Raw genomic sequence first — 12520 nt, forward strand, 5'->3', positions numbered from 1 at the left:
TTTTCATACTCAAGTCTATTTATGATAAAAACAGCAGCACAGGATCTTGTATGTAGAACATTATCCTTAAATATCTAGAAGTGACATTGTAGTTTTTTTATTTTATTAATTAGGGCCAGAGCACAAAGACCCAGTCGGTGCAAGGGTGCTGTTGTAATCTCTGTGTTTATTAGTATTGATACTTCACAAAAGTAATGAGTACTGAATCGATATACGTGTAAATGGTGATATATACCGTTGGTTGGAAGAGTTCCAATTTGAATGTCTTTTCTTCTTCCTGCTCCTTTCCAGACGTGTAGCAATTAAGTGTATATCTGGGTGTATATTAATGTAACATTGTATATAACATTGTATACATTGCCATATTTCAAAATGCATTATTTGTAAATATAAACAACTAACAAACAACTGATTCCTGCTTCCAGGCTGATAACCCGGAAGTACAACATTTAGGTCGGCAGCGCGTGTCTTGCTAACACGTCATAGTTGATGCCAGGTCGGATAATTTGTAAAGTCTTTTGTAAAGCTTGCAAATTCCAATGTTGTTCCCCGTTGTTTTGGGTTGGGGTTGTTTTCAGAGAAGTCGTCGCTTGTTTCTCTCGCGAGACCTGGCTAGTGGCAACGCGACGCTGGGCGTTCCACACATCCGGAAGTGGTGTATTGAATTTTAGTTATGTTACGTTTTCTCATTTATTTTGTTCACATCGTTTGATATTTATGTGATATCCAGCAGCTGCTCGGCACACCGATTCCACTTTCGGTGTAAACCCAATCGCAAGTTATTTTATACCAGTTGACGCCGCTCCACTGATTCGTTAGGCTTTTAGTCATTTTACACGTCCATCAGCCGGTTCCCGTTTGTTTGCTATGGACGCGATGGAAGCAGACTGTCCGGCGGCGAGCTCTGAGGACCCCGGGAGGAGGCGCAGGGTGCACGGCATGTTGAAGCTCTACTACGGGCTCAACGAAGAAGGAAAGCCCGGAGAGAAGCCGCAGTCATTGGATCCCTGTGACATCAACGGGCCCCATTTTGACCCGGAGCACTACCTAAACAAGGTAAGTGAACATTCATGTAAAAACAATGTCGATTCTTTATTTGTACATTGTTTACAGTGGATACAGCTGCATTATGGCACAACAGGACGTGCACCAATCTAATATGTTTAACATTGTGGTTGTAGACTGAGCTTTCTCCTAATATAGTGGCTTATTGAGCTACAGGAGAGTTGCAACACTACAATTCTGTACCACTGCAAAATAAAAGTACTTGAATAAGCACTTTGTTACTGAGAGTATACGTTTTATTACTTTTATACTAAAATAGTTTAGATGCCATTATATTCCATAGCATAGCTTTTTGGTGTAGATGTCTCCTCGAAGTTTGGTCAGTCTTTCAGACAATTGTCATCAATACCAACATTTTACTTTGAAGTGTGGATAAATTGTGACATCTGCGTGCGTGACCCCATGCAGCTTCGAAGGGAATGCTCTCTAGCGGAGCTGATGGACCAGGAGACCTGCATGGTCAAGCAGATCCGTTCTTTGGATAGTGACATGCAGACGCTGGTGTATGAAAACTACAACAAGTTCATATCTGCTACAGGTGAGGGACTTGCCATCCAAAGTGTTGTCCAATCAGAATATCCCGCAATGTCTCCTGTCTATCTACAGACACCATAAGAAAGATGAAGAACGATTTCAAAAAGATGGAAGACGAAATGGACTGTCTCTCTGCTAACATGGCGGCCATCACTGATTTTAGCGCTCGCATCAGTGGTACCCTCGAAGACCAGCATGCTCAGATTACAAAACTCTCTGGTGAGGCTGTGAAACCAGGGTTGTTTGTTTCGATGAGCTGGTGGTGGGATGCTTCATGGCCTTTTATGATCCTGTTTCATTCCTTAGGGGTGCATACTTTGTTAAGGAAGCTGCAGTTCCTGTTTGAACTACCTGCCAGACTAAACAAATGCTTGGAGCTGCAGGCCTACGCTCAGGCAGTGAGCGCTCACCGACGTGCTCGCTGTGTGCTGCAGCAGTACAGCCACCTGCCCTCCTTCAAGGGCATCCAGGACGACTGCCTGGGCATCATGGAGAAACTGGCGGAGGAGCTTCGGCAGAAGTTCAGGTCAGATTGTTGTGCTAAAAGTGGAAGATAGCAAGTGTTTCATGTGGGGCTGTTGAGATATTGGCATAAAAATCAGATGCCAGGTCATACTGACATCGTACTGATGCACACACATCTAGCATACCTGCAGAACAGTATCAGTCCTTAATTTCATACAGTGTGTTTGTTGTGATTTCCAAATTGTATCGTTGCCAGCATTATTTAATTGGATTCTTATTTGTGAATGTATGAAGTCTAACCTGTCCTCCAACTTGCATGACATATTGCATATAACATTGCGCCCTCAGTTTAGCAAAAATATATTAATTAGTTGATAAATGACCACTGATGACAATTTATTGTATGTAATTGGTTCCAGACCCAACCGTGATATGTGATATTCCATTTCTTTATTCATGAATGGGATATTTTTGTAGTCGGAGCATATAAAACCTGTTTACGACCTTATAAATACTGTTTTTAATTAGAGCCCTCAATACATGAAATACAGTAAAGTCTCGTTATATCGATATTCTCGGGAGTCGGAAAAAATACCGATATAACCGGACTATCCATATATCCGATCCTGCGCCGAACTGCATTAAAAGTGGGCGGATCTTTGATATGGCATGTAATTTTCTCCTTGAGTTCATGGATTGCGTATCTAGCATGCTTTTGTACTACAATAAATTTTGTACTACAGTAAATAAAAATAAACTTACGCTGTAGTGATTACCGGTTACCAGGACAGGGAAGGTGTTGCCACCCAGAGGGGTAGGCGAGAGGGACGGGTGTGTGCTGCACTCTGGTGGTGGAAGTGTGAAAAATAAAGTTGACTGGAAGCAGCCGTTCGAAATCCTTAAGCAAAGATTGATTTAAGCTGCTTTTGTATCGATATAAGCAGACCAAATTGGCTGGCGGGAGATGAATAGGGCATCGTAGTAACCGGATTATCATAATAACCGGGTATCGTACTAACGGAGCTAATTATATCATAAAAGACTAGAAACTTGCAGGGAAATGAAAATAGTATCGTAATAAGTAGTAATTCGTTTTAACCGATATCGATATAACAAGACTTTACTGTAACAACCCTATAGTCCCCTTTACACTCATATTACCCAAAGTGATACCACTGCTTTTTGTTCCAGATGGAGTACAGACAAAATCATTAGAAAGGTCAGAGAAGAAATGGTCATACTAAAAAGATGGTTTGATAATAATAGATTGTCCTTGAACCTAAATAAAACTAAAAGCATGCTGTTTGGTAACAGCAGAAAGGACACGCACCAGCAAATACAAATAGACGGTGTAGACATTGAAAGGGTGAAGGAAAATACATTTCTGGGGATCACAATAGATGAAAATATGAGCTGGAAACCTCATATTACAAATATACAACATAAGGTGGCCAGAAATATTTCAATATTGAACAAAGCAAAATTTGTTCTCAATCAGAAATCACTCCACACTCTTTATTGCTCTCTGGTTCTACCATATCTTACTTATTGTGTGGAAATATGGGCTAATAACTATAAAAGCAATCTTCACTCGCTAAATGTGCTGCAAAAAAGGTCAGTAAGGATAATTCATAATACTAACTCCTTATTTCTAAAATCACAAATACTTCAACTTGCTGATATAGTTCATCTTCAAACAGCTAAAATAATGCATAAGGCTAAAAATAAGCAATTAGCTAAAAATGTCATCCAATACTTCTCTACAAGAGAGGAGAAATATGATCTCAGGGAAGAAGTACATTTGAAACACTTCTATGCTAGGACTACGTTATGCTAGCCATAGCATTTCAGTATGTGGAATCAAACTATGGAATGGATTGAGTAAGGAAATCAAACAATGCACAACGATGAGCCAATTCAAGAAACAATACAAGCAGTTGATGTTTGCTAAATACAAGGATGAAGAGTCTTGAACCAGTCATGATGTGCTATATATATCACTATATTGACACTTACTATGGTACCCATTATGGCATTGGATGCTCATATCACCGAGTACTTTGGTACGTGAAAAAAAAAACTTAAATTATATTAGAAAGGGAGGAAGTGAACAAATGTAACAGTTAGTGATTGTAAAAGTACCAGATGGAGGGGTAGGATTTAATAAGCTTTGCTTCTTCCTACTCCTTTTGGTCATTTGGAACGGTGAACTGATTATGGGATGCACTCAATTGTAATCTGATGCATGTTCAAATGAAATAAAACCATTATATAGTAGACATAATAAGATCAAATGAGGCAGTTGATACAAAATATAGACTCCTGAGGTGGCTATTGTGTAACATTGTAATGTAACATTACTGACACACAGTGACCAGAGTACAACACATTACATTTTTGAATGTTTCTTCTGAATGCCTTATATTTGTATTTTAATACATACAGACATTGTGTGAATGGTTGTTTGTCTATATGTGCCCTGTGATTGGCTAGTCACCAGTCCAGGGTGTACCCCGCCTCTCGCCCAAAGACAGCTGGGATAGGCTCCATCACCCTCATGAGGATAAGCTGTAGAAAATGAATGAATGCATATTTCTGACTCATAGGCCGTATTCAACCATGAACCAATGATGATTTATTAATAATTGCATAATGCAATGATAGAGCGAAGCCACGGAATTTGAGCTGCAAAGTGGCGAGGGTTTACTGTGTCCTTGAACGCGTGCAACCCAGCCTTCGACCAACAGAAGTCATGAAACACTCTTCCATCTTTGGTAACACTTCTCCCTTCCTGGTGAAATACATGATCCCGGGGTATCCAAGGTGTGATAAAAATGGTAAAAATAATAATGAATTGCCTTTAAAAAAAAATACATGCACATACAACATGGCCATTTATGCATATTGGAAAATGACGTACATTTGTGTGTGTGTAATTGTGCACTATCCCTTTGTTGTGTTGCCCACAGGGATGGTGGATCAAGTGCTAAAGATTTATCCGAGTGCGTGGAGCTGCTGCTGCAGTTGGACGAGCCGGCGGAGGAGCTCTGCGAGAAGTTTTTGAGCCACGCTCGCTCTCGCCTGGTAGTGGACCTGCAGGGCCTGGAGGCCGAGATTAGGTCGAGCCCGTCTGCTTCAGACGTGAAAGATGCGCCGGTACGCAGGCCTTCCCCTGGCGCCTTCATCGCTGCTGGATCGCCGCCCGACGGTGCCCCCAAAATGAGAACTCTCCCCTCTCCCGCCTCAAACACAGACATCTTGGAGTTCATCGACAGAGGCTGCAACGAATTTGTCAGCAGCTTATGTTTGGTCATTACTTCTTATCAAGAACTTTTCATCAACCACGCTCAGACAGGCGAGCTCGCATCCAAGAATATTCCTCAGATGGCAAACAGCAAGCTGCACGCCTTCGTGGATGACCTCGCCGTTCGATATTTCTCGCTCGTAGAGCGGAGGATCCAAGAGGAAAAGAGCGTGGCGGATAACTCCCTCTTGGTCCGCGCCCTGGATCGCTTCCACCGCAGACTCCAGGCCGTGGCCAAGCTGCTGCCGGGCTCCTCGGTGCCGAACCAAGGCACCGAGATCGTGATCCGTGCCGCAAACGAACGACTCAAGCAGTACCTCACGGCTCTGCAGAGCTTCTACATGGACAGTTTGACGGATGTTAGGCAGGCCCTTGCAACGCCCCGCCTGTCCATGGCTGGTGCAGGGGGCGGGGCTCATTTGGGCGGTCCGGCCTCCAGCAGAGATGCTCCGAGCAGCCTCCCCGAGCTGCTCTCCTCCCTGTCGGCGTCGATCCTAAACCAGATCAAGTCAGTATTGGCATCGGTGCACCTCTTCACAGCCAAGGACATCACTTTCTCCAACAAGCCATACTTCAAGGTGAATGCTCTTTTGGTTTTATTGGACTTTTTATCTTTTGTAAGGTTCCATTTCTTTCAATGCAAAGTCTATGAAACGTCATGACAAAACAGGGATTATACATAATATACACATTTAGTATATTATACATCATATTATTTCATTCATTCATTTTCTACTGCTTATCCTCATGAGGGTCGCGAGGGTGCTGGAGCCTATCCCAGCTGTCTTCGGCCTTCCTGGACTGGTGGCCAGCCAATCACAGGGCACATATAGACAAACAACCATTCACACTCACATTCATACCTATGGACAATTTGGAGTCTCCAATTAACCTAGCATGTTTAACCTAGCAACCGGAGTACCCAGATAAAAGCCACGCATGAACGGGTGCATGCAAACTCCACACATAGTTGGCTGAGGGTGGAATTGAATCCTAGTCTCCTATCTGTGAGATCTGCGCGCTCACCACTCGACCGCCATGCAGCCCCATCATATTATTTCTTACAGGAAAATTGTATTTGGTTAGAGTACATTTTCATTAGAGGCAGACCTTCTGGAGGGGAATTATGACGCTAACCAAGGTTCCACTCTATTTCTAAAGGTGTGCAATTGGATTCTGATCCAAATGACTGACTGTCTTCATTTATTTACAGTTTTTCATGTACGTCCACTTTTCTTTGCAAGTATCTTAATAATCAATGTGCAGGGCACCATCCATTTATCCATCCATTTTCCTCTGCTTATCCGGGTCCGGGTCACGGGGGCAGCAGTCTAAGTAGGGAAGCCCAAGGTGTCCCAGGCCAGCTGAGAGACATAATCCCTCCAGCGTGTCCTAGGTCTGACCCAAAGCTCATGACCGTTGGTGAGGGTGGGAACATAGATCGACCAGTAAATTGAGAGCTTTGCCTTCCGGCTCAGCTCTCTTTTCACCACGGTGTCGGTCCGGTACAGCGACCTCATTACTGCCTCTCGTTCCCACCTTCCCTCACTCGTGAACAAGACCCTAAGATACTTAGGGGGCAGGACCTCATTCCCAACCCAGAGGGAGCGCCACCCTTTTCCGACTGAGTCCAATGGATTCTGTTTTGGAGGTACTGAGTCTCATCCCAGAAGCTTCACACTCACACACACAGATGCAAACCATCCCAGTAAACGCTGAAGGTCGCAGTCCAAAGAGGCCATAAGCACCACATCATCTGCAAATAGCAGAGATGAGATTCTAAGATCTGAGTTCCTTGCAGGGCACTTGTATGGTAAAACGTCTACATTGGTGGAGCATCCTCACAGTGTGTCTTTAACCTGACTTCATCTTCAATGCATGTTTTGTTTGTTCGTGCAGGGCGAATTCTGCTGCCGAGGTGTTCGCGAGAGCCTGGTGGTGAGCTTCATAAAGTTTGTGTGTCAGTCCTCTCGCCAGTTTTGTGAGAGCGCTGGAGACAAGGGAGGGTCTACCCCCCCGGCCCTCCTGTTGCTGCTTTCTCGGCTCTGCTTGGACTATGAAACCTCCGCCATCTCGTACATACTCACTCTTACGGATGAACAGTTCCTGGCACAGGTGCAGTCAGCAGATGTATAAATCCTGGCATTTAGTGTCACTGAATGTATTCTCGCTAACCGCAACCTTTTTAATATGTTGTCAGCACCATAGTCCGATTACACCCGTGACCGCTCTTTGTGCAGAAGCCAGGGAGGCGGCACAGAAACTACTCAACCATTATGTCAAGGTAGTTACTCTTCCTTACCATGCAGGGCCCTGATCATTGTGGTGGGGGAGTCGGGCCAGTGTCACGTTTGTCTTTAAGCTGCAGTAGAGTAGGAGTACACACAAACTGCAGTAAAATAAAGTAAGTATATCTAATTACGTGATAAATCAAGTAGATCTGTGTGTGTTCATATTGGCAGGTTCAAGGCCTCATTATTTCCCAGATGCTTCGAAAGAGCGTTGAAACACGAGACTGGGTCAACACCATCGAGCCACGAAATGTCCGCGCGGTGATGAAGAGGGTGGTGGAAGACACCACCTCCATTGACGTACAGGTGACGTTCGGCCTCGGGGGGCCTCTCTTCCAGCTTTCATTTGAGCAGGGCGCCTCATGGTGGCAGTGTGTGTCGCTACAGGTTGGCCTTCTGTACGAGGAAGGCGTGAGGAAAGCGCACAGCAGTGACTCCAGTAAAAGGACCTTCTCCGTCTACAGCAGCTCGAGGCAGCAAGCGCGCTACGCTGCAAGCTACACACCAAGGTACTTTGGCAATTTGGCCAGGAGTGCCCTAGTGCGTGTGTATATTTGCACATAACATGTGATAAAGACGCAATGGTTTCTCATGTAAATGATGAATGATAGTAACCACATTAGACAATAAGCGGCATTGGAAAACTGGATTAATTCAAAATGAGGATAATTAGGAAAATTGCAATTGTGGCTAATTGCTTCCAGACTCAAAAGTCTTAAATGAATTTCCACAATATAGGATTTCATGTTAATAAACGCAATATTTTCCTATTTAGAACATGGAAAATTACTTCCTAATGTAAATACAGTTTTTTGAACAATTAGAGGTCTGTAGACATGAAATAGCACCCCTATAGTCACCTTTACACTTCTATTAATCATTGTTTACACCGGATTGCACAATTGTTATGCTACAGGGACTGGAGAATGCCTTTAGTTTGGTCGCGTACAACCATTCATTCATTCATTTTGTACCGCTTATCCTCACAAGGGTCGTGGGGGGTGCTGGGGCCTATCCCGGCTGTCGTACACAGGGAGAACATGCAAATTCCACACAAAGATGGCCGAGGGTGGAATTGAACTCAGGTCTCCTAGCTGTGAAGTCTGCGCGCTAGCCACTCGACCACCGTGCAGCATGCGTACAACCACTTAACCTCAAATATATTTCTTCTAAACCTAAGAGTTTCAGTTTCAACTTAAGAGCGGGGAAGTGAAGGAAAAGGAATAGGCCAGAAATTTACCACTTCCACACGGAATGGGTGAACCTTTGTTTCACTCTGCAGCCGTGGCTGACTACAGTGAGTGCAAGGCAGGGTAATGCCATAAAGATTGATGGCTCATCCATGTAACATTACTGTTGCCTAGCGACCACATATCACATATCACTTGCATTTCAATATGTTTTGACCAATAATACACCATAATCTACCACCAAACAGCCATCCTTATTGTTCATTCATTCATTCATTTTCTACCGCTTTTTCCTTACGAGGGTCGCGGGGGTGCTGGAGCCTATCCCAGCTGTCTTTGGGCGAGAGGCGGGGTACACCCTGGACTGGTGGCCAGCCAATCACAGGGCACATATAGACAAACAACCATTCACACTCACATTCATACAATTTGGAGTGCCCAATTAACCTAGCATGTTTTTGGAATGTGGGAGGAAACCGGAGTACCCGGAGAAAACCCACGCATGCACGGGGAGAACATGCAAACTCCACACAGAGATGGCCGAGGGTGGAATTGAACCCTGGTCCTCCTAGCTGTGAGGTCTGTGCGCTAACCACTCCACCACCGTGCCGCCCCCCATCCTTATTGAATTTCCTGAAAAAAACAGATATAGCAAGGGAGCAATAATCAAACCACAATATCGTGAGTGATGACTGTACGATGGTCTGATAAGCACAACATACTGTGGTGGTAACTCAGTCCACAGCGCCAATTTGAATAACCTATACATTAATCACCGACAGGAAACCGGGACAGGAAGCCATGTCAGGGCTTCGGAGTTTAGCTTTTTTTGATTGCTGTGGGTTTCAGCCACAATAGCGCTTGTTCAGAAATCATTTCAACTTGCAAGAAAAGCCTTTTGTTTCGGCGATCGAGTCTGGTGCTTGTGTCTCACCGAACATTCCAGCAACAATACTGACACCTAGTGAACACAGTAGAATGCTACATATCACAACATCTTTGAATGCATCTTCTGAGTTCTTTTAGACATTTTTATGCTTGAAAATGCTTAATTTGGGCAAATAATATGCAAAATTTGGTTAAATATGCATGTATTTTGACTAATAAAGGTTAGGCGAACTTACTGTAGAATTTGCCAAACCAAAAAATGACCTAGTAGTACACATGCTGACTTTTATGCAGATTTTAGTTCTGTTTTTGTTGTGACTACAGCGCTCCCATGGACACCAACCTACTAAGCAACATTCACAAGCTGTTTTCCGAGCGGATTGACATCTTCAGCTCGGTGGAGTTCAACAAGGTGAGCGGACGTCTTTATCACATCCTTGCCGACACACTCACTCACTCACTCGCTCCTCTATCGCAGGTCTCGGTGATGACGGGAATCATCAAAATCAGCTTGAAGACCTTCCTAGAGTGCGTCCGCCTGCGCACCTTTGGTCGCTACGGGCTGCAGCAAATCCAAGTTGACTGTCACTACCTGCAGATGTACCTGTGGCGCTTTGTGTCTGACGAGAACCTTGTGCATTTCCTGCTGGATGAGATAGTGGGGAGCTCCGCCCACCGCTGCCTGGATCCGGCCCCGATGGAGCAGAGCGTCATTGAAGTGATCTGTGAACGGGGTTAAAGCTCAAAGTGCAACACCGACTGGTCACGCACAACGTATCGCTGGATATTGTCAAATACTGGACTTCTCTTGGGTATTTATTACTGATAAATGTCCACCACAACGCTCAAATCATTTATTCAGGTGTCGATACCACACAGGTGTTACGTCATCATTTATAACGCTTCAGACACTAAAAAAGTAAGCCAGCACTATAAGTCACCTGCTTTCATATCTTTCAGTGGCACTTGAAATATCCTCAAAAATCATAATGGATTTTTACATCAACTTTAATGTTTAACATATTCGCAACACATACTGTAAGCTTTCTCCCAGAAATGTGACGTATGAATGATAGAATGATAAAAAAGGTAACCTATGGATGTATTGTGGAATCATTTATCTAAAGGTAGTGTATAGTAACAAATCATGCATGGTGTTTAATTAACAATGACACTTAATCTCTAGTAGTTCACATGCCTTGTTTTTGTGGGACAAATTCCACCACGTAATTTATATGATTCAGCTGTAAAATGAGTATAACATGTCTAAATAAATGTGCCTCTAATCACAATTGCACTTTTTTAAACGTTATTTCCTTGCCATTATTATCACTCAGTTCATACAGCTTAAGTCTTTCTCCTCCGACCCCTCCCCAGTCACCACAGGTGTGCCCCAGGGCTCTGTCCTGGGGCCCCTTCTCTTCATAACCTACCTTCTCCCCCTCGGCCATATCTTCCGCAAATTTAACATTCATTTCCACTGCTTCGCGGAAGACACCCAGCTCTGCCTTTCCTCCAAACCTAACTCCACACTCCCACCCCCCTCCCTCACCTCTTGTCTCTCTGAAATAAAATCATGGTTCACTTCTAACTTTCTGAAACTTAACAGCAATAAAACTGAATTCTTACTCATTGGCACCAAATCCACCTTATCTAAAGTTGACTCCTTTTCTCTCTCCATCGTCAGTTCCTTAGTCTCCCCCTCCCTTCAGGTTAAGAGTCTGGGTGTCATCCTTGACAGCACACTATCTTTTCAATCCCACATCAATAACGTCACCAAGTCAGCCTACTTCCATCTGCGCTCCATTAATCGTCTCTGCCCCTCCCTCGCGCCCCACACCACCACCATCCTCGTCCATAGCCTTGTCACTTCCCGCCTCGTCTACTGTAACTCTCTCCTCTTCGGCCTCCCTCAAAAATCCCTCCATAAACTACAACTGGTTCAGAACTCTGCTGCCCGGATCATCACCAGAACCCCCTCATCCCACCACATTACCCTCATCCTGCAGCAACTCTACTGGCTCCCAGTGGCTCAAAGAATCACCTACAAAATCCTTCTGTTCACCTACAAGTCTATCCATAACCTTGCCCCCCCTTACCTCTCTGACCTCGTCCACATTGTCAATCCTTCCCGCTCCCTCAGATCTTCCTCCTCCCTCGTCTTAGCACTATGGGGGGCAGAGCTTTCAGCCGCTCTGCTCCCAAACTCTGGAACTCTTTGCCACCAGACCTCCGTAACTCTGCCACCCTTCCCATCTTCAAATCCAAACTCAAAACTCATCTGTTCAAACTAGCTTACTCTCTTTAACTGCGTCACATGCCCCCCCCCCTTATTTATTGTATGTTCTTATTCATTGTTTGTTCTTTTATCTTGTATGTTATATTTGTGTTTTTATATCTTCTGTACAGCGACCTTCGGTGTCCTGAAAGGCGATTTGAAATAAAATGTATTATTATTATTATTACTTGTATCATTCTGTCCAACTGCCTCTCCCTGTCCTGTGATACAGCTCCTTCCAACAGCTCTGCCTAGCAACAAGTAGCCACTACTACAAAAACGGAGAATCTGAGCAACTTGCTAACTAAAACTGTGTTTAAGTTGTTTTATTTGATGTTAGTGCAGTTCATTGTGTAGGGAGAAATAATTGTGTTCTGGCTCGCTACTTCGTTATAAAGTATGCATTTACTGACTTTCAGGTGTTTCACAACATCCGAACGTGTGCTGACATTGCTGACGCCACCCGGGAAGCTAATCTGATTGGACTAAGCCTCTTGTCCCCGCC

The 12520-nt window shown here is 44.2% G+C and overlaps 1 protein-coding gene across 1 annotated transcript; it reads left to right on the forward strand.

Annotated features, from left to right (window-relative positions):
• Positions 1-440: 440 nt before the first annotated feature.
• Positions 441-11043, forward strand: vps51 (VPS51 subunit of GARP complex). The gene is made up of 11 exons (XM_058077990.2): positions 441-1056; positions 1474-1603; positions 1672-1818; positions 1906-2125; positions 5034-5946; positions 7268-7483; positions 7569-7652; positions 7831-7965; positions 8047-8168; positions 10062-10149; positions 10216-11043. The coding sequence occupies exons 1-11, from the start codon at positions 868-870 to the stop codon at positions 10474-10476; spliced, it is 2505 nt and encodes an 834-aa protein (XP_057933973.2). The 5' UTR covers positions 441-867; the 3' UTR covers positions 10477-11043.
• The last annotated feature ends 1477 nt before the right edge of the window (positions 11044-12520 follow it).

Source organism: Doryrhamphus excisus, linkage group LG1 (genome assembly GCF_037039965.1).
Source record: "Doryrhamphus excisus strain RoL-2023G ecotype Guam linkage group LG1, RoL_Dexc_Guam_v1.1, whole genome shotgun sequence".
In the NCBI taxonomy this organism is placed as follows: Eukaryota; Metazoa; Chordata; class Actinopteri; order Syngnathiformes; family Syngnathidae; genus Doryrhamphus; species Doryrhamphus excisus.